Source organism: Pipistrellus hanaki (assembly GCF_964339955.1).
Source record: "Pipistrellus hanaki genome assembly, chromosome: 3".
Taxonomy (NCBI): Eukaryota; Metazoa; Chordata; class Mammalia; order Chiroptera; family Vespertilionidae; genus Pipistrellus; species Pipistrellus hanaki.
Window position 1 is genome coordinate 1,860,023 of NC_140505.1, and position 26,981 is coordinate 1,887,003.

The window sequence follows — 26,981 nt, forward strand, 5'->3', positions numbered from 1 at the left end:
CCCACAGTCGTGACACTCATAAGACTTCTCTCCAATGTGCATTTGGTTGTAGTTTCCAAGATCATATCTTTGCAAAATGCTTTTCCTACATGGAAGATGCTCTAATGGATCCTCTTCAGTGTGAGTCATGCTGTGTCCTGTAAGGCTGAGGCATCACTAACGGCTTTCCCACATTCACATAATTTACCTCTGGTGTGAATTCCATTGTGTCTCTAGGGCATACCTTTTCACTGGCTGACCTAAGGTTTCTTTCTTAAATTATTTAACAAATGTGGAGACACAGCAGATCTATGAGTAAATTCATCACTCAAATCAGCCTTTGAGATCCTTTTCCTAGAACTAGTGGAGAGCTCTCATTCTCAGAGATGGTTGGGACAGACGTGTTCCCAAGTCACAAAAATCAGAGACTGCTTCTGGGGAGCTGATGGGAAGGTCAGGTACTCAGGTGTCCAGGGAGGGGAACTAAGACTGATGAAGGACCACAACAGAGGGACAACTTTGGAGGGTGAGGCCTTAAAGGCTGTTAGTGCCCCTTAGGGAGGAGACGATCTTGACTGAGAAGAAGGCATGATACAGGACCTACAGGTGTTGCCCAAACTCATCCACCTCAAGGTACATCATATTCCCATCTACTCTCACCGACATGAGCTTTTGGGAACAAATCAGTGTTTTTCAAATGATTCAAAATGGACAGAAATGAAATCTAATCACAATGTGACATATTTTGCAAAATTTTATTGATGCCAAACACAAATTATACTTAAAACAAAACTTTAATATGACATTCCATAAACCAAAGATGCAAAGTCATGGGAAGGGTCCCCCTCCTAATTTCCATTGAGATAACACAGTAGCATGAAACAATCTCATCTCAGGACAACAGGTGCTGCTTCAAATCTACAGACTACACAGGTGGCTCTGTCCCAAGTTACCCAAAGCTCACAGGTGCACACCTGATACAAATTCATTACACAGCTTCCTATTCCCAATCAACTTTAAGGATAATTATTGTAACTTAGCTTAATTTTACAATGGATTAAAATTTCTAAAAATCTACTTCCCTTTCCAGTTCAATTAGCACAAACTATAGTTTCTTATAAAATATCACTACACCTACATAAATTAAAAGTGCAATAACTGGGTCTGTGTGCCCCAAGATTTCCCACCATCTGTCCACACAGAACAAAAGGGAAGTTCTGATTCCCCAGAAACTTTGCTCCCAGTGATTTCCACTCTTCAGTTCCTCAGGCAGCTCCAGGGGCTGAAAGCATGTCTTCCCTGACATGGAGTGTCTCACTGGCTATCACCTTCTTCAGAGGAAGAGGAAAGCTGAAGGGCCTCAAGGAGGACACTCAAAGGGACACAGGGACAGAGTGCCTCTGACTTCTCTGTGGTGGAAGGAATCTGAGCAGGAGTGCTGAGCTTCTCAGGAGGCAGGGATGGAGGTGTCATGTGTCTGTTGCTCCACTGGCCTTTGTCTAATGTCATGAAGACCTTACTGAGGGGCTGGCCTGGAATTGGTGGGAATGGAGACAGCTGGCAGGACTGGAGAGTCTTGATGGGAGGGCCCTGGTGCAGAGGCTGGAGGTCAGGACTCTGGGTGCTCTTCACACAGGGGCTGAGTCTGGATTTCTTTGTGGGCTTCTGGCAGGTCTGGCTGGAGATCCTGGCAGCTCTCTTGCCAGGCACCTTGATGATGAGATCAGAGTCCTGGCCCACACTGTGTGCAGAAGCATGTTGGATGCTGTGTGAGTTCCCATCAGGGAATTTGTCATGTGGCTGGTGGATGAGGGTTTGGTCCAGGCCCTGGATCATGAAGGCAGAGTAGGGTCTGTTGTCCTTCTCATGGACACTATGGGTGGGATCCTGGACAAAGTGTGTGCCTTCTGTCTGAGGGGAGTCTGTGACCGGCCTTTCCTGCCCATTCTTTGATCCAGAAGGTAAGCAGGCACTTCTCTCAACACCTTTGATTGGAGATGCTATAGATGTCATGACATGTTTCCTTTTTGGTGAACAAGTGGTGAGATTAGGGTCTCCCACATATTTCATCTTGGTATGAACAGGTCTTGGCTTGTGTAGATCCTATAAGAGAGAGAATACATATTACACATAGGAATTTTCTCAATATCAAATAGAAAATAAAATTATACCACCAAAAAGGAAAAAATATCTTGAGACATGATATGGACTGTAAAGGATAAGCCAACAATGAAGGTAAAGAAGGTGAAGTCCCTGAGCTCAGTTAGAAAGAAGATATAATGTACACTTGTACCATGTGTAATAGGAAAACATGAAGTTCTCACAGCTGTCTCCTGTTAGAAAAGAGAAAAGAAGCCTTTCTTAGCCTCTTCCAGGGAATGAAACTGGTGATCTGAAGGCATTTTGGAGATGAATGAGTTTGCATGGGCAATTTGGGAGAAGGGATTATGATTTCATAAAGCCTGGCTCCCACAAGGAGTGGTGCATTGTGGAAACATCTAATGAGACCACACCCATGCCCTCCATCAGCTTAGAGGGTGGGTCAAAAGAAGCATTACAATTGTGCAGGTACATGAAATACAGAGCTTATTGCTGTATTATGATTTATTACTTTCCCATTTTCCAAGGGAATACTGTAACCCCACTTTTGCCTCATCCTGTATTGTTTGTTGGGACACATGCAAGTATAGGCCAAATAGAAGACACCAAGAAAAATGAATTAGGAAATTACACTAGAGAAAGCATGTGAGTTCCCGTTGAACTTTCACCAACCCCTAAGAGAGAAGACAAGGAGGAAAGTAGGATGACCCTGATGCAATGAAAATCCCAGCACCTTTGGACACTCACACTCACATAGACACAGCGTTCTTTCTCTTCCTTCCCATTTTTCTGGAGCCTGTGTGTGGGTCTCCAGGGAAGTCTCCAGCAAGGGTCTTGTCTCTGTTCTTCCTGACTGCAAAACATAACATGATATGTGAGACAATCCATTCCTTCTCTCCAATGAAAGCGATCCTTGCCCTGGCCCACATCCATTCCCACTTCTGATCTAGGAAGAGAAGCCCAGTGCATTTACTAGAGCGATCTTTGCCTCATATCAGATCACCCCAAGGAATCCACTTGGGTTTTACCTGAAATACTTTTTTTTTTCATTCCGTTTCCTCTCTGCCTGACACCTTTATAGATTAAAGGTGTTCCCAGGACCAACCCTACAACAATTCACCCTCATTGATTGCCCAGGAATTGTATGAACCTGGGAGTGTGACCAGTGAAGACATGGGGATTTTTTTTGCTCTGAGACTCTGACTTTGAATGGAGATGGCAAGGAAGTGTGCAAGGAAGGACAAAGGCTTGATAGATTCCACCCCAATGTTTTCTCCACCTTCCCACAATGCTCACCATGTTCTCTGCTCAGTCTTCCTAGCAGTCTTGTTAAAGCATCCTGGGTTCTGCTGAACCCCGGGATTCCGTGGTTTCAGGTTCTCTTTCATCTTATTGGAGCCCATAGCCTGGGGGGCTAGGGCCCTATTCCTCTGCTTCAGTGGACACCTGGGGCTGCTTGCCTTGTACCCAAATTCTGTGCAGTTCCAGCATCTCACCTGCGGGGAGAAAAGGAGGTCAGTGAGTCAGCCCATAACAGGGACACATTTCGAAGGAAACGGGGACAGATTATGGAGGTAGAATATTGGTTGCAGACACTGATATACACCAGGGGGCTCACCTAGTACCTGTTATTAAGATATTGTGGTGCATGCCAAAGCCAATATTAGTTGGGAAGGAACATGGTGAAAGGCACCCAGTTCTCAGCATGAATACATAGACCCACATGCAAAGATTTGGACACAAAGCATGCTGCACAGGACTCTCTCTGAGGAGTAAGGTGTTCTCTGAGTCCCAGAGGGAGTTTGTGACCCTGATGCAATAAAAGGCCAAGAAATTGGGGACACTCACCCGCACATGGTCACAGGGTTCTGTCTTGTCCTTCCAGTTGTGCTGGGGCCGTCCTCGGGCTCTCTGTTGTAATCTCTGACGAAGATCCTGTCTGTGTTCTTCATTCCTGGAGGACACAACGTAGTATATGAGTCCCTCCACTCCTGTCCCCAATGAAACAAGCCTTCCCATGGTCTGGTCCCTTTCCCTGCATTAGTGTGAACCAGGGTGTGGGGTCTATGCATTTACTAGACTTCTCCTTGCCTCAGTTCATATCCTCCCCTTCCTGTAGGCACTCAAGGATTTTTCACAAAGGACTTTCCTATTCTTCCATTGTCTCTGTGCCTGTCCTTGGCAGAGATCTACCATGTCTCACCCACCCCCATCACCATTAACTCTCAATGACCCTCAGGAAGGGAATGAAACTCTGATGTACCCCTGGAGGCCACAGGCAGCTTTCTCAAACTCTCCAGGTCCCTGTCTTTGGTTGGAGGTGGCAATGCAGATATTGGAGAGGTAAGCGGTGCCGTTTCCCTAGATTTCCCCCCCAAGTTTGGCCTCCCTCACTCATGAAACTCACCGAACTCTCTGCTGGGTTAACCTAGCAGCCTTGTTCAAGGGCCCTCCATTCCACAGGTCCCTCGGATTCCGGCTTTCCTTCATATCCTTGGAGACCAGGGCATGGGGGGCTAAAGCCCCACTTTGACTCTTCATGGGACACCTGAGGCTGCTTGCCTTGTGCCCAATGGCCCCACATTTCCAACATCTCACCTGGAGGAGAGAAGGAAGTCAGAGAATCAGCTCAAAACACAGGCACAATTCAAAGGGAACAGTGGGACACCTTGATGGAGGTGGAATGTGGGTCACACCAGGGAGGGATCGCTAGGTAGCTATTTTTTTTAGGTATTAGGATGGATCCCAAAGCCCAGGTTAGGAACATTTGAGGAAGTATGGAAGGGATGAGCTATATATAGAAGCAAGTGGAAAGTTATGGATAAAGAAAGCAGGCTGCACAGGACACTATTAAGAAGGGAGAAGCTAGTTTGACTCAATGAGTAGAGTCAGCCTGCAGACTGATGGGTCCCAGGTTCGATTCTGGCCAAAGTCACATGCCTAGGCTGTGAGCTCAGCCCCAAGAAGGAGGTGCGCAGGAGGCAGTCTATCCATGATTCTCTCTCATCATTGATGTTTTTAATCTCTCTCTCCCAGTCCCTTCCTCTCTGAAATCAATCAAATATGTTAAAAAAAAAAAGACGTAAGGTTGTGCCTGCGAATACGAAGGGATCAGTCAGAGAGGTGAGGATGTCCTGGGTTAGGGGACCATTGCGTGGGAAAAGACACCCCACTTAGGGACACAGAATTTGTCTTGTCCAAACCCTGTCTCAGTCATCAAGGGCACCACTTCCCCAGGGCCGGCACAGAGCCAGGCTTTTACTCACTATGGGATTGTCCTCCTCTGGTCGGGGAGCCTTGTGTGCTCCTGGGGCCCTTTGTGTCTGCTTCCCTTTCTTGGCCATAAGGGTCTGAAGGGCAGAAGTTCTGGATCACGGCTTGCCTTCTGCTACGCCACCTATGACCTTCAAGTCTTTCAGTCTCAGGTAAGGATTTGCAAATCTCCTATGGAAAAAGGAAAGAGAAAAGTTCAAAATAACACACAGGGCAACCTGCTCTGGCACCGTCTGTCTGCTTCAAATCTGCTCAAGAGACCTCATGCCCTCAGGAAAAACAACTGTCTGCCCTATAATCCCTTCTTTTGAATCCTTTGTCCTCTCATGATTGCCCATCCCCAGGGCAGGACTCTAAGGCGATACAGCTGAGACTCACCTGCTAAATTGGATGTGCATGCATAAATAGGGATTTAAAAGAGGAGATTAGGATTCATTCTATCCTCTGAGTTCTAGAAGGACAGAGAAAGACAGTATTTCTTGGGGCTTACACCATCATCAGTACATTATGATTGTGGGAGACTTCCTGGAAAATCAAAGTAAAATATGCTTCTTTCTGGGAAACTCAAAGTTCCCATTGGCCAGAAGAGGAGGCAAATTTCAAATGAAATTCACCCAGATGAAAATACATTCTGTCTGCTATCCTGGGAGCTTCACAGATGAGATTGTGGACTCTTCTGTGTTTGTTTTCTTTATCTTATATATTTAAAATAATTCTATATTCAGTTGCCTATAATTATCTAGTTTCTAGTAAGTGTGAAATGAATATATTTGAACTAAGTCTAAATAAATCATACATGGAAGTGCCCATAGCTCAATCTACCTTGTTTTCATAACTGCTTACCCAGAAGCTCCCACAAATTATAATGCTGTGCTACTTTTTCTTTTTGAATTTATACCCGGCGTAATAATGAGCATGGAAAAGATGCAATTTGTCCATGTCTCTACAGGATTAATCGTGCTAAGGAAAGAATGCTGATCTATTGGCTAAAGTCCAATCACTCACAAGTTTTTTTTTGTTTTGTTTTGTTTTTTACTGTCTGTCTCTGTGATGGACAATCCGAATGAAAGGACGTAAGTGAAATGATACCCGCCAAGCAGGTGTCACTTAGTTGATGAGCATCCAGACAGGAACCAAGAGGTCACCTGTTCCAGTCCCTGTCCTGGCACATACCCGAGTTGGGGGCTCCATCCGCAGAAGGAGGTGTGCTTGGAGGCTGCCAATATATGTTTCTCCATCATCCATGTTTCTGGATGTATCCTTCTCCCTCCCTCTTTCTCTAAAACCAATAACAGCCACTTTTAGAAAAATGAAAAGAAAGGAAACTCACCCGCAATCCCTCTTAGCTTCTCAGTCCGTTAGCAGATCCTCAGGACAGTGGGTGCTGGCCCAGCTCCCTGGATCCGCCGCTGCTTCCTTCCACGGAGACTGTCTGAGGCAGACTGGCAGAATCTCCAGTCCTCCTGGACTTTTATGCTGGTTCATGTTGACATCACACGTGTGCGGAGACGATCAAATTAGCATAATCTCATGGAAGAATCCGGGACTTGGAGGGACACACTTTTCTGGGCCCTGTAGCATTTTCAGTCAGTTACACATTACTTCGATCCATTTCTTACACTTAGGAAGATGTAGCTTCTGTAAGAAAAACCAACGTTTCCCCTCATCCCTGCCGCTTCCTTCTTCACTTTGCATTATTTAATGTGATGACATGAATGCAAGATAAATCAACTAGTAATACACTGAGCTAAGTTCTAGGGCATGAAGTCCACCTACAGTGTGTGCAACCAACGACCTCCCCCACCTCCGGGACCTTTCACAATTCCAACTGAAGCTGCAGTTCTGTGAAAATTCTTTCTTCTTCCTAGATCCCCATACCATCTCCCACCATTGTCGCCTCTGTGTCTGGGAAGCAAATCCTCTAGGGAACTCACAGATACAGAGACCCCCATTTTGTCCCTGTGGGACTAGTTCACTTTGCATTCTGCCTTTGACTCAAATCACTGTCCCTGAGTCATTCCATGTCGGCACAAAGAGCTCTACATCTTCGGAAATCACCGTGTCTCCTGGGTGTGGATGTACATGAACTGGGCCCTGTTCCTTTAGCCTCTTCTCCTTCTCGTCAATACTTGTTATTTTCTTCAGTTTCTCTCCCGCTGTCATCTGATTGAGGAGAGTTTGAGGCACATCCCTTAGGTGTTTACTAAGAGGCTTTGAGGAATAAAGGCAAATAATCCTATTTGGGCCTTTTCCCAGAGATTTGTGTTCAAAGTAAGTCAACCAATCAGGCCCAGCTATGCTCCAGCACAGGTGGAGCCTGTTTGATTTCAAAATGTGGGCATTCTGGGTAGTTTTCCATTTTATAATTTGCATACATATGAATTTCCACAGACCTTCTCATTGGTCTCTCCTCTATTATTGATGAATGTGCCCCCATGGTCACACTGGTCAAGGACCTGGATCTGTGGCCCCACCCTTGATGTCCCTCCACCTGTGGCTTCTGCTGGACAACCAACTTCTTATGGGATCCTTGTCCCTGCTTGTCCTGCCATTGACCTTAAGTTACCCCTGACTGTGCTTGTGGGGAGGAGCACAGATCAGCCCTGGGGATCTTGCTGGGAGCATCTCCCCTTGATGCCTATGTTCACTGTGAGTGCTTGTTGAAGGACCACATTCTTATCTGGGGGGACAAGGTGGCAAACATCCTTTCATTTTGCCTCGAGACAGCAAATTTTGTTCGTTATTAAAAAACACCAAAAACAGTTTAAGGAGTGGTGACAAGATTAGGTATTTTACCTTATTGTGGCTTTATTTCCTGGGCTGCTCCTAGGAGTTGGAGAGAATCAGCTTAGACCCAATCTAGAGTCAGTGTTGAGTGCAAATATCAGAATTAACCCTTTCCTTCCTCCCTGCCCCAACCAACTCTTACTTCAATGCAGAGCTTTTAGAAAAAAAGTCAAGAGCTTTCTTGGTTCCAGGTGGGCAGATCTCTGTCTCCTATCAGCTTTATTTTCTGGGCTGTTCCTTCAGGTTGGCAGAAACAGCTAAGGCCCAATCTGGAGTGAGTGTTGGGCACAAAAATCAGAATCAAGTAAGATATAGAGTGTGGTTAAGGCTTCACTGTACACCGCCCCCCTCCACCATCCTGTAGCTCCCTTCAGATCTTTCCGAACAAAAATCAGAGTCCCCCATTTTATAATTTTCATATATTTTATCTCCCAGTGAGATCCCTTGTCTTTTTTCTATAATTGATAAATTCTCTTCCATTGTGCTTATGCTCAGGGCCCCACCCTTTGTGTCTCTGCACCTGGAGCTCAGCCTGGCCACTGTTCCTCCCAGGGTCTGTTCTCCAGGCTGGTCCAGCCCATGACCTTAATTCTCTCTGGTCCGCCTCAGTCAGGAAGTGGTTGTTTCATCCTCTCTTAGGTTCAACCTCAGAAGTCAGTGTTAACTGTGTCATGTCTGAAATATAAGGCCATTTTACTAGGGGAATTATATGGAGCAGCATACACCACCCTCGTCTAATTTTTTAAATTATTAATTGTTCAATTTTCTCCTTATCTCTTCTGATGGAACCTGTTGGAATTTTGAATGCTATCAGAAGAATTTTTTCCTGAAAAATTTTGACACTGAGTATGTGCTAACTACCCCGCATTCAATGTCCCATATTTCAGTTATAGTTGTTTCCCATTTTTTCTAAAACACTGTACAATGGCTTTTCTAATTAAACATGATTTTCTAATATGACACCAATAACTTTCCAAAATCTTAAGGTTTCCCGCCAAACACAAACAGAAACGAGTTTGAGGTGATGTGAAGGGATGGATGTATTAATGACCTTGATCCTGTGGGATCCTTTCCCAATGAATATGTAGATCAAATCACCATATTGTGCACCTTAAGTTGTCCTGTTTTATTTGTCATACATAAAATCAAAATACCTGAAAAAAAACAGATTCTCTCATTTTGGAATAAGTTCAACTGAAGCAATAGGAAATTAAGAAAGTTTTCATTCCTGACTTATCTATTACTTTTGCTATTCCTTTGAATTTGGGCAAATTACTGAATGGGGATCTGGATAGATCTCTTGTATGTTGCCATCATGGTGAGATCTCATAAATCCACTGCTGCTGTCATTTAGGTGGACGGTTTCTTGATTTGGTTCCTATGTTCATAGACAATATTGCATTATGTATTTTCCTTCAGCTACACCCACCTCTTTGTGATGGCACAGACAGTTTTATCCCTCCCTTTTTAAAGGAGCGTTGAGGTGGCAGAAGTGTGTCCCACATAATGGTTCACATTCCTGGAGAACATCAATCTACACTTAAATTTTAAACTTTCAGTTTTTGGTGACGAATTAAGGGTGACATTGTCTAAAGGTGGCCATTGGCCATCTTAAAATGGGTTGATTTTCTTTTGGTTGGATCAGTTGCTGGGATCCTGTATTTGGAGTCTTGGCAAGCCTTTCATCTCAGGTCATGATGGGGGAAGAGACAGGATCCTGGGAAGTTTCTTAAGTCCTATGGGTCAGGATTGCCCCATCGGGAGGGGTCAGGGACTCAGGGCACCTTGGAAAGGCACTGAGGCTGCTGAAAGATCCTGAAGGAGGAACACATATGGAAGGTAAAGTCCTAAAGATTGTTAGTGCAACTTGGAGAGGGTATGTCCTTGATTAGTGGAAGAGAATATGCAGGGACTCACAGGTGGGGCTGAAGCTGTGGAGAGAGGGAAGGGAAGGGTCCCTTCATATTCACTTCTTCTCAGTCTGTCAGGAAGTAAACTAGGCAAGAAGAGCAGGGCCCTAGGGAAGGGTACTGGATTTTGACCTGATCAGACAAGATGCAGAGAATCTGGGAAGGTCACAAAATCAGAGTGAAGAAAGAACAGAAGGGTCATGGGCACAGGTGTGTGTCTGGGGGGGAAAGAAGGGGCAGGACATGGGGGCCCTGGGCCTGGTTGAGGACGAGGGAAACTTGTAAAATATTGAGCAGAGACCATTTCTATTTCCCAGGAGAGGTGGCAATTCAGCAATAGTTTGTGAGGAGAATATAGATCTAATTAGGGAGAAAACCAGTGCAGAGAACCAAGGGATGGGGGGGAGGGGGGACACGAGAAAGAAGCTGAGATAAAAGAGGGTACAGAAGCTAACCCACAGAAGAGCAACTCATGGAATGACTGAGGCAAAGCAGGGATCCTGGGACCAACAGGCTCCTGCTTTTAAACCATAAGATAGGCAGGATTCAGCTGTTGCCGTGTTCCTCGTTAGGGCGTCATAGTTGTTCCGCAGCCTTACAAAGGGTTCAGCATCTGGAGAAAGTGGCTGTGCGTAAATGATTAAAGAGTCCAGAGACAAAAGATTGTTTTGAAAGGCATTGGGGGTCAGATGAGCTTCCGCTGAAGAAGCTAGAAGACTCTACTTGTCTCAGGACCTATGCCTTTATTAAACACAATTTGTCCCAAGGCAAGGTGGAAATATACACTTCAAAGGGTACAATATCAAAGGGTACAAGAAGCCTTATTAGTTTGGAGAATTGCCTACAGCTGTTCAGGTGTTTGGCCAACAGGAGGCAATAAAATGCCCTTAGCTGTCTGGCAGCAAGCAATCCTATTCAGGTTTGGGGGAAGTGCCTTAGCCATTTCAAACAGGTAAATTACATATGTGGCTCACCCTTGTTGAGCCTCCCAAGCCCCATCAACCTTTTGACGGAACTCTTGTAACTATTACATGCTGGAATTGGTTCTCAGCAAGCTGTGTGTCTGACTGTGTGGGAACCTTATCTGAATCACCATCAATCTAATGATAACCAGTTCTCAGAAAAAGTCTACTGAATGCGTTATAGAAAAACCCACAAAAATCTTCCTGAGCTCAGTTATCATAAGAATAGTCACAAGGACTCCAAGTATTGACCATAATGAAAGGAAAAATAATTTTCATTGTGCAATTAAAATTTAACTATGTAGTTGGAAATTGAAACCCCCCTAAGTGGATGACAGTGGCCCAGTTAGGTGACTCCCAAGGTCCTTGGATGCCGTATCACATGATTGCACCATGTCCCGTGTTTTCTGAAGACAAAGGGAAGCAGTGTGATGGTAGAATCAGGTCATGGATATCCTGTGTGATCAGGGAAAGTCCTGAGAAGTTCCTCAAGGAGAAGTCTAGTGGGTAGAGAGGCGGGACTCATCCCTGTCCTGCCTTCTTTGAACACTCACTTTTCAGCATTTTAAAAAGGTCTCTATTTTCTTTTAAAGAAAATTTTTATGACATTTCTGAGTCAAACTAAGTAAATCTGCATAAGAGCAAGGTCTCAAGTGCTCCCCCAAACTGAATGTTCTCTATTCTGTTGTTGTTTTTGCTTAGTTTTACTTGTGTCTTCCTAATGTAGGTCCATTTGAGCTATAAAATCCAGCAAGATACCTACTAAATTGTAGCCTCCAAGTAATTGGAGATTATGGCACCCTCCAGGGGGTGAGCTCCTGTGGTTCCCTCATTCTCTAGTTTCTACTTTTCTTTAGATTTCTACTCTCTCAACTGTCTCTGGTCTGCAGCATCATTTCCTTAACCACGATAAAAATTTCTTCCTTGATTAACAATCACACGTTACTGTTAAGGGGAGTTGGTGACCACATGATTGTTTGCAGGCATTAGGCAAGTGTAATTAGGAACCAAAGAACATAACATTAAACAACTTCTAGAAGCCCAAGAACATATAAAGAAAGAGTAAGGTAACTGTAAATGCATTTTTTGCATACTCTAGGGTTTTAATGTTATAAGCAATGATCACTATTAATAATGAAATTTTTTGCCAAAACCGGTTTTGCTCAGTGGATAGAGTGTTGGCCTGCAGACTGACAGGTCCCAGGTTCGATTCCAGTCAAGGGCACATCCTTGGTTGTGGGCACATCCTCAGCAAGAGGCAGCTGATCGATGATTCTCTCTCATCGATGTTTCTAACTATCCCTCTCTCATCCTCTCTGTAAAAAATCAATAAAATATATTTTTAAAAAATTTATTGCATTTATGTTCACAATACATTTAAAAAATTTTATGGGAAAATATGATTGAAAACTTAAAACTGAAAAACTTCTATCCTTCTCATTTTTAACCTTCTTTAGGTTAATTCTTCCTTTCTTCAAATCATGCAAACCTTCAAAAAATTCTATTACTATTGAATAAAGGGAAATGTTAGAAATAAAAATATAGTTTAAAATGAATAGCTGTGCTACAAATGAGGCATAACTTTAGAGATAGCACAGTCACTCGGTACTTGAAAATGATGCCTGTTGCCCAGCTGGCATGGCTCAGTGGTTGAGCGTCAATCAATGAACCAGGAGGTCATGGGTCAGGGCGCATGCCAACGTTTCAGACTCGATCCTTGTGGGGACACGCAGGAGGCAGCCAAGCAATGGTTTTCTGTCATTATTGATGTTTCTATATCTTCCTACCTCTTCTTCCTCTCTATTTTAAAAAAAGAAAAGAAAATTATGCCTGTTATTTTATTATCACAAAGGCAAGAACTTTCAGCTAAGGCTCAGCATAGTTATCTCAGTTGTCTAAACAATTCCTTACAGCAAAGGAGAATCAAGCATAGTAAGCACAATATAAGATTCTTTTTTGTTTGTTTGCTTTGTTTTGTTAATCATCACCTGAGGATATGTTTCCATTGATTTTTAGGGAGCGTGAAAGATAGAGGGAAAGACAGAGAAACATCAATGTGAGAGAAACACATTAATTGGTTGCCTCCTTCAAGGACCCCAACTAGGGTCCAGGCTGGGGAGGAGCCTGCAACCAAGCCCTTGACAGGAATCCAACCTGGGACCCTTCGTTCCACAGGCCAACGCTCTATCCACTGAGCAAACCTGGCCAGGGCAAATATGGGATTCTTTTTGTAAAGCAAGGCTGGATGATCTCTTTCATTTTACCCAGCATGCCATCTTCACAGAGGACCAGGCCCATTAGTCCAAAAGCTCACTAGTGTCAAACTTCAACTTTTACTCTGAATTATCCTAAATATAGCTCAAGTTAGCATATATACTGGTAACCATTTAGAGACTGCCTGCTGCACATACCCTGCTAAAATACACCACCATTGGCAAGCCCTAGATGGGGAAAAATATGGAAGACACAAGTCGCCAAACTGCTATAGTCCTTTGTAGTTCTCTGTCCCCAGGACACCCCATCTATGGCAGATAGGAAGCACCCTCTCCCCAGGGGTTTCCCACACTCTATTAATGCCTCTGAGTGGGGCCCTGCACTGTTGCCTCTGGAGGGAACCATCCTGTGAGGGACTTCCCTTTACCAGCAAATTGTCAGTGTGGCACCCAAATTAAGCTGGTTGTGTGATTCTGTCACCTTGCAGACATGTAATTGTCTTTTATCTACTCCCAACCCCCCTTATCTCACTGCGACTTCTCAACATACTTATATGCATAGGTTAGAGGAGATAAATCCCACTGGGATGTGCTTCTCTGACAGTGTAGACATCAATCCTAGGGATCCCAGCACCAGCACAGGTAGCCGGACCTGCCCCTTCAACCCGCTGAGAAAAGTGTGGTTCCTGGCTATGCCACAAGATAGGTATCAAATCCAATTCTTATCCAGAACCACATTTGAAGTCAATTACAGTTTAAAGATAAATTATATATTAAGTTGATTATTTATGTAATAATATCTGACTTTATTTTAGAAATTTATTATAAAATATTTCAATGTAAAAGTAAGATGAGTGGTGTACCCACATAGCAGCATAAATGGTAAAAAAAAAAAATGTATTTGTAATTGAATTTATTGTGGAGCAGGTTTCAAGGGTACACCTAGTAAAATATTTTTATTTGAAAACACAAAGAGCCCACCAGTTGTAATTACTTGGTATATACAATATGAACATGTCAGTACTCATATAAGATAAAGGCACTAATCTACTTCCACCCTTGAAATGAGGAAACAGAGTCACAGAAAGGTTGTTATAAGGTCTCATGGGCTGTGACAGTGTAAATGAGAACCCCTGGGGTGTGTCTCCATGGTCTGAACTTCTCACCACAAATTTGTTCTTTGACCCTTGTTTACACTTCCATGTGTCCCTGGTTGGTCACAACCCATGCCTCTTCCAGCCAGAAGGCAGAGATTTTGAATTCTGATTGCTAATCTCCTCATGCATGACTTGTCCCCTACTCCAGTGGTACAGTCAGTTGTGGAGCTTTCTATGATAAAAAAGAATGCCATATTAATGTCATGCAGAGAAATGCTCCTTTCACTGGTCTCTGGTTATGATTTGGAATTGTGTGTTTCAGAAGAGCACAAATCAGCCCAGTTATATCTTGATAAAATTTCTCCTTGAGGCTTGGGTCCAGTACGGGGGTTGGTTGAAGGGTAATAAACCTCCAACCCCTGGAGCAAAATAATTCTTAATTCTATCTTGCTGGAGTTTACTTTCTGGGCTGCTGTGGGGACACACAGCACTGGCTCAGTTTGGGGAATGAGTAAGTGCACAACTCAGGACTCATGTAAATAAGATGTGGGATGAACTTCTGCCCCAATTAGTTGGAGTCAGAAACATCATAGAAATAATCCAAAAGTTCTTGGCCTGGAAGGGGCAGGGGCAGAGCTGGAGCCCATTCTACTATTTATATTAGATGCTTGTGACACTGCTCCCATGGCCCTGCTGGGCCCAGCTCACAGCACAGAGAGACATGTTAAAGGTCCCTGCTGTGACCACCAGGACACAGATGGAGAAAGACTGTGGTGAGCTGTATGAAAGCAGCTGTGGGAGAAAGGAATTCTCAGACAGGCTGAACCTCTAATGCACTTGCCAAGGAGTGTGGACTCTCACATCTGTATTTACAACTGCATAAAAAAACCACCAAAACAAAAAACAAACAAACAAAAAAACAAACAAACTAGGAATTCAGCAACATAGATCCTTTTCAGGAACATTTTGTTTAACAGCAATTATCTGTTGAAAAAGTTTAATCTAATTTCTTACAAAATCCTGCATTTAATATTCTTAGGTCACTCTATCTTGCATTTATATGCTATATTTTTCCCAGAAATAAGTATTTCCCCTAAAAATTATGAATCATGTGCTAACCCTAGAGAGTTTAATTTTTCCCTGGATTGAGTTTTCAGGTATGAAATCCAGCTGGAGCTTTCTCCGGGTTTATAACTGCTATTTCCTCAACATGAGGACTGTAGTGCTGACTATAAATGAGTGACCACTGTCCTTCTTTCATGACAGAAAGTGTTTTGTATTCTCCAAATTCTCATATGAGCAATAGCATCCTCTCTGAATAAAGGACTTCTCCAAAGTTTTCATTGAATCATTTCCCAAGGAAAAATTACTGGTATTCCTTAAGAGGTTTTAGCCTCCTAAATACTGTTCTAGTGGTTACTTCATCACTGAATTTTCTTGTGCACACCATGCCTTGAGCTTGGCTGAATATCTGTTCACAGCAATTAACACACCTAGGAGTTCTCCCAGGTGGGGAGAACATTATTTACAATGAATTATAAATGAAAGCATTCCCACAGTGACTGCAGACTGAGGGCTTTCTCCTGTATGAATTCTCTATTATGAAGCTGAGAGCTTTTGCTGCAGACTTCTTCTTTCTTTATACTTCCAGTGTGAGTTCTCACATGTCACCTATGATTAGACAAGTGACTGAAGGTCTTTCCAGAGATATTCCATACAATGGATTATCTTCCATCTACATTTGCACATGGAAGATGCATAAGGATGACTGCAGGGTCTTCCACATTGATTATAGACAGTGTTTCCTTAATGTGTGAGTCCTTGCTGTTTTTCAATGTTAAAACTATAATTGAGTTTTCTCCTACATTCATTACTTATAATACCATGTTATCTCAGGTCAGAATATTTACTGAAGGCATAATTTTCTCTCCATTGTGGGTCCCTTCATGTCGTCTAAGAGCAGAACACTGACTGAAGGCTTTCCCACACAGATGACACCCATAAGGTTTCTCTCCAGTGTGAGTTCTCTCATGTCGTCTCAGGGCAGAACATTTACTGAAGGCTTTCCCACACTGACAACACTCATATGGTTGTTCTCCAGTGTGTGTCCTTTGGTGCTGTCTGAGGTTAGACGACTGACTGAAGGCTTTCCCACATATATGACATTCATATGGTTTCTCTCCAGTATGAGTGAGACTATGTTTTCTAAGGTCAGAGCTCTGAATAAAGGCATTCCCACAGATGTGGCATTCGTATGGTTTCTCTCCAGTGTGAGTCATCTCATGTCTTCTAAGGCTAGAGCAATTACTAAAGGTTTTCCCACATAGATGACATTTATATGATTTAACTCTGGTGTAAAGTTGCTTATGTTGATTAATGCATGACTGGTCACTAAAGGATTTTTGACATTGTCTGCTGATACAGGGTTTCTTTTCCATATTGGTTACCACATGCTGAGTCATTGTGGAGTTATGGGTAAAATTTCCCAAATCATTATATTCATAGGGATCCTCTTCAGTGTGAAATTTCTGCTTTGGGGGAAAAGATGAAAGGCTGTTAATTGATTTGCCACATAAGTCCATACATTCACTTCTCTACATATGAGTACTAAATTAATCTTGCAGTGATGGTACCCAATTAAAACCTTCCCAATGATACCTGCATATGGATGGTATGTTACTCCACTCTACACACAGATTTTCTCTTTTGTAGCATTTCAACTGCAGAGCTGATTGGTGAATTTTGAAAAAGTCAACATGTTTCAAAGACTAGGTATGCAAACAATGTTCATACAGTTGTTCTTTTTATTAATATCTCAGCTTATAGTTATGAACTTAGGTTAATTCCTTCTCTAAACTCAAACTACCCCGAGTTATTTGCTCAGAAAAAACTTTATCTCAAATTTACATAAATCACAGTATTTTACTCAAGTACTAAACTAACATCCATTGCCAAGTTTTAATTTGAATGACTACAGTGAACACTCATGAAACTTACCAGTTGCATGATTGTAAATGTGTCCTTTCCACTGGTACATTGTGTGGATGTTATTTCTTCATTTTGAATGGCACTTTCCCCGCCTAAAATAATTAAAAAAAAAATTAGAACAGCTTTAGGGGAATAAACATGTGAGTATGTCTCAAAATTGGCATTGTGATGGGGAATATTCTAAAGATGTAGAAACATATCCAAATGCATTGACAATTCGTAAATATTTTCAGGATCAAAATCTGAAAAACATAAAAGATGTTTGGTAACAAGAGAGGGAAAACTTTCAAAGGGGAGGATCAGAACAAGAGTTATTACGTGAAAGCTTAACTTCAATAGCATATGAAAATCCTTATTCTTCGAGCCAATGACAGGAGGACACATGAATTGTGACAGATTATATATATATATATGATTGGAATAACGACAATATCTGAATAATTTTGCTTCATTGTCCATCTACATTTTGAAAAATGTCACTCAAACTTCCCAAAGCTTTCACTTGATAGTCTAAGAAGGACTTAGTCACTGAGCAGACAGCTCCTCACACTGAAGCCCTGACCCCCAATGCTCACCTGCATTCTGGCCTTGGAGAAACCCAGTCCCTTCACTCCATAGCTCTTTTCCTCGCTCCAGCTGAAAAGCCACATCTGATTTTCAGATCCAATATCATGTTTGTGAAAGACAGGTACATGGATTTTGAGATATCTATATATATAAAAGGCTAAGTGATTATCTGACCACCGAACTAGCCAATATGATGCACACTGACCATCAGGGGACAGACTCTCAATGCAGGAGCTGCCGAACTGTGGTGACTTGGCAGTGGTGATTCTCAAGTCATGCACCCCAGAAGCAGAGAGAAGGGAGCCTGATTCCAGGGTGTGTCACCTGAGAACTGATAATCTGCGACCCCCCGGGGGGATATCTAAGTGCCAGTTTTGGCCCGATCCCTACAGGCCAGGTTGAGAGACCCCCACCTGATGGAGGGACCCTATTCACTCCGTAGATACCCTATGACCCATGGCACTGCCCCAGGTGTGGCTGGCCAGGGAGGGACAATGGGAGATTGCCTCCAGGGTATGCCCAGCCCATCTCACCCAGTCCTGCTCTGCTGGCCACCTTCTAATTAATTTCCTTTCAACACGCAAGAATCAGTGCACCAGGCACTAGTGTGCTAATAAAAGTGCATTCTCATCAAGTCCACAAGAGGCTACTGATGAAAAATAAGATCACTGAAGGTCACTCCAGGAACCACCACTTTTAACAAAGAAAACAGGGAAGAAATCCAGGTCACATGTCCACAGTAGTAAGACTCTGGGTGCTGATGTCCATGCTCACATTCACATGGAAAGCAGAATCTTCCATCTTTTCAAAACTGGGGAAATTAAATGTCTCCAAAGTTGTTTGAATATTATTTTCAAACATAAGTTTTAAAAGAATGATCAAGGTGATCATTTTCACTACTCTCGTCTTAAGTTCAGCATAGTGATTAGAACAAAATAATTATTTAGAAAATTTAATCAATTTATTTAAGCATTCAAAAATATTCATTGAGCTTCCTGTTCTGTTCTGAGTGTTAGACATTGAGAAGTAAGGAAGACATTAAATTGGGATCAAGATTACATTCCAGTGGGGTGACAAACTAGGTGTAAGTAAAGGAAAAGAGACAACTTTTACTCCATGTAGTTTTAAGGTCTATGAAAGAATCACGTGGAGAGAGTAGTAGTCTGTGGAAGCTATTCTTGATACTTGTTGAATGAATGAATGAATACCTGTTTACATACTTACATACATACATAAAAGTTGACACACTCACCCAGAAAGACCAGGTGTCTGATGTTCTCCAGCATCACATCTCTGTACAGCTTTCTCTGGGGCGTGTCCAGCAGGGCCCACTCTTCCTGGGTGAAGACAACAGCCACATCTTCAAATGTCACTGATTCCTAAAATATCATGGACATTCTGGTTTAGACAGACTAATCCCAGCCAATGTCCAGAGTAGGAGGGTGGAGATGGAAACCTAAGGAAGGGGGCTGAGGAGCTGGATATATAGCAAGATCACACTGAAGATGAGGTTCTCAGTGCTGAGCTGGTATCTGCCTTTCAGGTATATCACAGACATCTTCATAGTCTGAATTAAAAAGCCTTTGTTAAAAAGGAACATCATATGAAATATGGTGTAATATAATCTTGAAATTTTCTGGAACTGATCATTTTTACTTCCAGACACATGATTATAAAAAGTACCCTTAAAAAGTTAAAAGTAAAACTCACTTCCTGGTTAATGTCAAGTAAATTTCAGTCTTATAATTAAGGTAAACAATAATTCTGATTTGCCACTTTTGAACCATGACTATAGTTACATCATTCCCCGAGATGAATCTCAGACTCCTTGTCTATGAAAGGGTTTAATAATGTGTTATGAGTGTTGAAAGATTCAATGAACTCATTTTTTCTATGTAAACACATATTAAATACATGCCGTTGGTTTATAACTCACTAAAATGTCCAGGATCCTTGAAGCAACCTCCAGCATTCCTCAGAAATGATTAAGTTTCACACAGAACTTGGTACCAGTAGGTGCTGTCTGTCTCATTGCTATAGGACTCAGGTGTTCATAACAAACAATAGGTGAGATGGTCAGCAGCACAGGCCAGGGCTCTGACAGGCTGTGCTGAAGGACAGTTCTAATCTGACTGTCCTGCAGGATGAGGCCTCCCATTCTTGACTTTACCTGGGGCCTTAAGCAGCAGCTGTCACTGTTTCCTTTGTAGCTTTATCTTGTCTCCAGCTAAAGGATAAAAAAAAGCCCCTGGATTGCTTAGGTCTATCTAATTTTCCAACAATTTCCCAGGGTCTTACATTTGACTCTGCTCTACTCCCTGCCCTGCATGCACAGCTGACTTTAAGGAATAGCAATGCTTAGGCATGAATTCCAGCTACCAACTATGAAAGATAGGTCAATTACAAAAATGGCAAAATGTGTGATTGGGGACAAGAATGATTGTGAGAATTTTAGTTGTCTTCTTAAGAATTTTCCAAAAGTGAAAATATATTTAACAAAACCTTTTATTTAAAATGGAAAAAATAAATGAATGATTCCTCAAGTTCACCCAGGACTGTAACATTCAATGACTGGCCTCCCTGATGAAACCACTGCCTCCCCACTGTTCTACCCCTCATTCATCTCTACTCACCCCATCCCCCTCACCCAACACTGTAGTCAATAGCATGATTAAGGAGTCAATTATTTCCCAGTGAGTCAGTCCCATGGACTGAATTAGAGAAAGAGCTTCTCTAATCTCTTCTGTACATGTACAATCTGCTGGAATAAATCAGTGTGATGTTAAGAAGAATATTAGTCATTGAGGTGTTCTGGGGAACACCATTATAGCCATCTCGGTGTCCTGGGGAATTTTTCCTGGAGCTCAGATCTCTGAATGCCTCCTGGTTGCTTAGGACAGTGATGAAGTAGGAAAAACCTGCCCACTGATGTCAACAGCAGAGTGATTTCAGTAGAAAGAGGCATTCCTACTTACCAGTGGCTGCATGGTCAGTGACTCAGTTTCCAGGTGTCTTTCTCTGGGTATTCATTCACAGACAGCCTTAAGGACTAAAAGTGCAAAGCTAGATACAGAGAAAGAAGCCATGAGACTCCAGTCTTGTGCACAATTTCCAGACCCTCCTGTCATGAAACTCCAGTGTTCAGCTGGGTGTGTTCCCCACTCCCAGCCTAACCAACAAACAGGCAGTGAGTCTACAAGGAATGCAGAGGCTCTCCTCCTCCCCTAGGGCCATAAGAATGAAGACTATGGGTAGAGTTGATAATAAAAAGCTAAGAAATATAGGAACCTTATAGATAAGAATATCAAATGTACTGAGCTTTGTACACTAATTTGGCCATGGCATTCAGTTATTCAATTCCCTCCCTGGTTTCCAACTATAGTAATCCCTGACTCACACCATATGTAGACATTGATTTCCACCTGCAGGTAAGCACTGTGGAATTTCTCAGGTCTCAGCACTGCCTTATGCACTAGCAGGGATTCTCTAACCTCCATGTACTCCTCTTGACCCTCATTTCCTCCTGCTCAAGTACTCAAGCAACTAAGAGCCTATTTTTTTATAGAGTTAATGAATTCACCAACTTATTCCATTTGGAGGGATCAATGGCACCCATACCATCAGTCAAATCCTTAAAATCTCTGCCATCAGAAAGTGGTAGGAGGACATACATGAATCATGGAGGCACGGTCATGTACTGCCTTGGTTCTCTAGGTCAAGGGTGCCCAGATAATACAGAATTGTTAGAAGTCTACTTGGTTCATCTCATATTTTTATAAGGTGGTAGCAGAGTGCCTGCTACAGACATATATTTCTCTTTAAACAATCACCATGAATTCATGTGATTTAAGGAGAACTGAACTCAATGAAAATTGCTTGAAAAAAAGATGCAGTAGCTATGAAAAAGGCTAAAGTATAATATAAGAGAGGCAGGAGTGAAAAGCTATTGAAAGTTAATATTCAAGGAATCCTTTGCCTTATATAAGAACATTATTTTAAAATTATTTAGTAATTTTAGTAATGGACAGCCTACAAATTATTAAAACCCCCCATGGCCCAGGAATAGGGGGCAGAAGCATAGAAAGCTAGAGAGGGGGTCCAAGCCTTCTAGCCTTTGTAGTATTTTCTAAGTGTACTACAGAACCACGGAACTGCTCATGCTGCTCCACAGACCTGTGGACATAAGACAGGGCAAGGATGGGCCAATGCTGGCTCCCACAACAGCTCACCTGCTGCTGCCAATGCCGCTGCCAGGACCTCCTTCCCTTCCCCCTGCCACCAGCCAGGGACTCCCTCCTTTCCCCTGGCCAGCCCCACCCCCTCGTAGAACTCCTGGTCAAGGGAACAATTTGCATACCACCCTTCTATTATATAGGATCATATTTTTACTCATGCATATTTCAGCATTTAGGAACAATTAACACATCTAAATGAAAATTTAATTAATGTTTTCTTAAGAGAAAGGATGACAGTTGCTACAACACGAGTGTAGATTACACAGAAAATTCAAATGATGGCTTATTCTAGAACATCCTGTTGGTAATAAGCACTATGTACAGTCAACAAATGAGCCATTTTGAAAGTCATACAGTAACTAGACAAAGTCCAGGCAAGAGGAGGTTTTTTCTCACATTAAATTATATGTTTTCATATATCACACAGACTTTTGAAAAACAAAACAAAACAGAAGTTTAGTGAGAGTTTCTGCTGGGCCTAAACACATTTGCTCCTATTGGATGCTATTAAGAGGATATTAATATCATCTAATATAGTTTCTAAGACTCAGTAAATATTATGACTTAAAAAACCTTGCCACAACTGTTGACACTAAGCATTTCATAGACATCCTTGCTTGAAGAACTGCTCTAAAAATGTGATTATTTCCACCTCAAAATACTGCAAAAACTTTAGTAAGGCCAAGTATGTACCAAGCAAATTTCTCCTGCTTCTGAGCATCTCTGTCTTCTTCCCACTCCCTGATCCTCATTCTTATTCCTTCTTCAAGTTCCCTTCACAGAGTCTGCCCTCTCCTTAGTTAGTCATTTACTCTAATCAATGTCAAAAGATGCTTTTGACATACCCTCAGTTGTGACTGTGGGGCAGGCAAGGAGGTCAGCAGGAGAGGCCAGGAGAGAGGAGCAGCACTGTCCTCACAGGAAGGGCAGACCTGGATGGGAGAGTGGCAGGGTTTGCCCTTCTCCCTCCTGCCCTTAAAAAGTACAGCTCAGCCCCTGCCCACTGGTGTGGCTCAGTGGTTGAGTGGTAACCTATGAACCAGGGGGTATTGGTTCAATCCCGGTCAGGGTACATGCCTGGGTTTCAGGCTCGATTGTCAGTGTGGGGCATGCAGGAGGCAGCTGATCAATGATTCTTTGATGTTTCTCTTTCTCTCTCCTTTCCTTTATCTGAAATCAATAAAAACATATAAAATTTTTAAAAATAAAAATTACAGCTCATATTTCATACCACTTCTCCATCATTCATGGCTTTAACACAACAATGTCAAGAATTTAATTCCTCCTTTCCAGAATGTCACATAAGCCATTAGCCCTAGCTGATCTGCCTCAGTGGATAGAGCATCAGCCTGTAGACTAAAAGGTTCTGAGTTTGATTCAGGTACCTCAGTGGTAGGCTGGATCCCTGGCCCTGGTCAGGTTGCATGCAGGTGGCAACCAATGGATGTGTTTCTCTCACATCAATGTTTCTGTGTCTCTCCCTCTCCCTTCCACTCTCCCTAAAAATCAATGGAAACATATCCTTGGGTTAGGATTAACGACAACAACAACAAATTAAGACTGTTAGCAGATTTAATTAGCAGGACATTCACCGGAAATCATGAAAATAGCTCGGAGCAATGTAGAAGCCATGAACAGACAAGCTCTCTTCCCCCAGAATTCCATGACAACCCAGCCCATCCTCACTCATTTTCAGATACAAGACACAGATTTCGTTGGGCATTTTAGTTCACAGCCGGCTAATTTAAGAGATTACATAAGGGGAGAAAAATGTTGAACGTTGAACTAATTGGTTAAGCTAGGTTTTGACTGTTTATATAAAAATAAATCACCAACATTCTTTCACATTGAAATATGGAATGATTCCCTGATAAGCACCAAACAGTGTCTTCCAATCAGAACCTCCTCACCCGGACCGGACAAGGCACATGGAAATGGGAACATAACTGCTCATTCGGAACAGAACTCCAATGAAACTGGGATCTGCCTTCCTTTTGCCCCGGGCGGTGGTGGCGACTGTTGGTCAACACTCCTCCCTGCGGACCCGCTGCCTCTGGGCCTCCGCAGCACCGCCATCTGCCCAGGCGGCTGTCCCTGCCTCTCACTGCCCTCCCAGACCTCTGCTTCCTCCTGCCCACCCGGCGCCCCGGGCCTCCCTCGCCGCCCCCGGACCCGCGGGCTCCCCGCGGGGCAGGAGGTCCCTGCGCAGGAAGCGCGCTTCCCGGCGGGACAGGAGGGTCAGCACCCGCTGACAGCTAGGCCGGGGGCGGGGCTTGAGGGCCGGGAAACCGGAAGTGCCCGGAAGCCGCAGGGTCCCGGAAGGCGCCCGGATGGGGAGGGGACTCAGGGGGACCTGCAAGCTGCAGATCCCCGGGGCAGGGCGCGGGTGCGGAGCGGGGAGGGTGAAAGGGGTCCAGGCGGGGCGGGCGGGCGCTTTTACCTGCAGGTGAGGGCCCGGCCCGCGGCTCCGCGGCTGCCGGCTGCGCAGGCTCCCGGCGGCTGGGGCGGGCGGTCCCCCCGGGTCCCCGGGCCCCGGGCCGCGGGTGTGGAGGACGCGGCGCCGGGTGATGACCAGCGACCCTGAATTAGAAATATCACAACTCGCTCCCGCCAAAGGGATCCTGGAGCTGGGATCTGCTTCCGGGTCGGCCGGAAACTGCGAGCCGAAGGGGTGTGGCCTGCCAGGTCACGCTGCGCCTGCAGCGCTTGGGGGCGGGGCCTGGAGTCCCTCAGTCCCGCCCTGCCCCCGGGCATTTCCGGGCGAGGAACCTGAGTCTCTGGTCTCCTTCCGGGTGAGATGGGAAGGAAACACTGCACCCACCCCTCTTGGCGTTCAGGAGTTCCCCTGTTTTAGTATGAAACCTTGGCGCTGCCGAAACCGGTTTGCTCAGTGGATAGAACTTCGGCCTGAGGACTGAAAGGTCCCAGGTTCGATTCTGGTCAAGGGCATGTACCTTGGTTGCAGGAACATCCCCAGTAGGGGGCGTGCAAGAGGCAGCTGATGGATGTCTCTCTCTCATCGATGTTTCTAACTATCTCTTTCTCTTCCTCTCTGTAAAAAAATCAATAAAATATATTTTAAAAATATATCCTCTAAAAAAACAAACAAACAAACAAACAAACAAACAAACACAAAACGTTGGAGCTGTGGTGCCACTTACACCGAATGCGGAGGTTCTTCCTGGTCAACCAAAGGACGGTGCAAGGTCCAACCCTCTGCCAACAGGTGCCATCAGGGCAGGCCGCTGTGGGTGGATCCTCAACACCTGTGGTTCCCCCCGCGTAAACTTTCTTATTCTTCCTTTTTCTTTTTATTAAAAAAATGTTTTTATTGATCTCACAGAGGAAGGGACAGGGAGAGAGAGAAGCATCCATGATGAGAGAGAATCATTGACCTGCTGCCTCCTGCACGCCCCCTGCTGGCGATGGAGCCCTGACTAGGAATGGGACTGTGACCTTCTGGTTTATAGGGCGGGCAATGCTCAACCATTGAGCACGTGGCCGCTCTTCTTCTTCTTCTTCTTCTTCTTCTTCTTCTTCTTCTTCTTCTTTTCTTTCTTCTTCTTCTTTTTTTTTTTTTAAATGGGAACTAGACCTTGAGTGCCAAACTTGCCAGTTTGAAACACAGTATTTCACTCTGACAACCACAGAAGGTGGTTTCCAGTAAGGTGAGGGAGGGGGCTGAGCAATTGCTTTAAAAGGACAAAATCACTGTCTGTGTATGAATACTTATGTGTACGTGTGTGTGTGTATGTATGTATCCCTTTCTCCTTTACATTTATCCACTCTGGGGTCCATGCCACTGCTCCCCCAGGTCTCGAGGTCTGAGGTCCTTTAACCTGACCACATATCACTCCTCATCCTCAGGTCTATGGGGACCAGAACACAGATTAAGGAGCCATGACTTTACATGATTTGAGTTCAAAGAATCCAAATATCTGAAGTCTTCTCCCATTTAGTTTTTCCTCATCTGCCTTTCTTTACATGGAAGTCCCTGTAAATCCTTCAGCCTCTGACCTACCTTCTCCATCAAAACTTCTGTATTTCTGGTTTATACACAGTGTGAGCTTTGTGAAACAAAAATTCAACCAAAGTCATTCCTCTGGGGTGCACAAGGATTGCAAGTTCCCTGATTAGAGAATTAGAATGATCTAGAACGTGTTTAACAGCCCCCAGTGCTCAGGACTCACACAAGAACTTGCTGAACTTATATACTTCTGAGAGAAAGATCCAGACATCAGTAGTTTTTATCTCTCATCAAGTGGTTTCAGTGTAACCCAAATCGAGAATTGATCTAAATGCCGTGTTGATCACACTTCAATGTGTGTGCAGACTGTGGGGACATTGCTGACATGCATGTAGTGATGCAGTGGAGCTGGGCTCTGCCTGAGACTCTTTATATCTTATAAGCCACAGGTCCAATCAAGATCCTCTTTATGCTCTGGTGAATAGATAAATTAATTTTTAAGAATATCAGCAATGTTTAGAAATCAAAGTTCCTGTAGAATATCATATTTGAGAGAACTTTATTTACATTACAACAATTTAAAATACGTTTACAGTGACCAATAATAACTAAAATGTTCAAGGCCAAGAGAGTATTTCCAATAATTGTTTCCACTAAAATGCTTCTATGATATTGAAAACTTGCATTTCAGGTCAATGTGTTGCTGGAAAGATGCACACTCTCTATGTGGGTACATTATCCAGAGTTTCCCTAGCCATTTTCACAGGTACATATTAATCTCATAGCTTCCAGTTTACATTATATTTTGATGTGATATAAATAAAGTCCTGTGTGTGGACTCAATTTCTTACAAAATATATTATAAGTTCCAATGCCAGTTTGATACTAGTAAGTCCTGTTTTA

General features: G+C 43.5%; 2 protein-coding genes across 2 annotated transcripts; both read right to left on the bottom strand.

Annotated features, from left to right (window-relative positions):
- Positions 1-720: 720 nt before the first annotated feature.
- LOC311620312 (protein FAM90A20-like) lies at positions 721-6,597 on the bottom strand (the record flags this gene model as incomplete). The annotated part of the gene is made up of 6 exons (XM_084879620.1): positions 721-2,082; positions 2,827-2,932; positions 3,376-3,575; positions 3,928-4,033; positions 4,487-4,677; positions 6,526-6,597. 6 exons carry the CDS (start codon positions 6,595-6,597, stop codon positions 1,294-1,296), a joined length of 1,464 nt encoding a protein of 487 aa, XP_084735746.1. The 3' UTR covers positions 721-1,293.
- A 7,523-nt stretch (positions 6,598-14,120) lies between these two features.
- On the bottom strand, positions 14,121-24,744 carry LOC311620117 (uncharacterized protein). Its single transcript, XM_084879156.1, has 5 exons — positions 24,552-24,744; positions 20,852-20,939; positions 19,129-19,255; positions 17,319-17,401; positions 14,121-16,852 (listed from the first exon to the last, which is right to left on the bottom strand). The coding sequence occupies exons 2-5, from the start codon at positions 20,861-20,863 to the stop codon at positions 16,214-16,216; spliced, it is 861 nt and encodes a 286-aa protein (XP_084735282.1). The 5' UTR covers positions 20,864-20,939; positions 24,552-24,744; the 3' UTR covers positions 14,121-16,213.
- Positions 24,745-26,981: the final 2,237 nt, after the last annotated feature.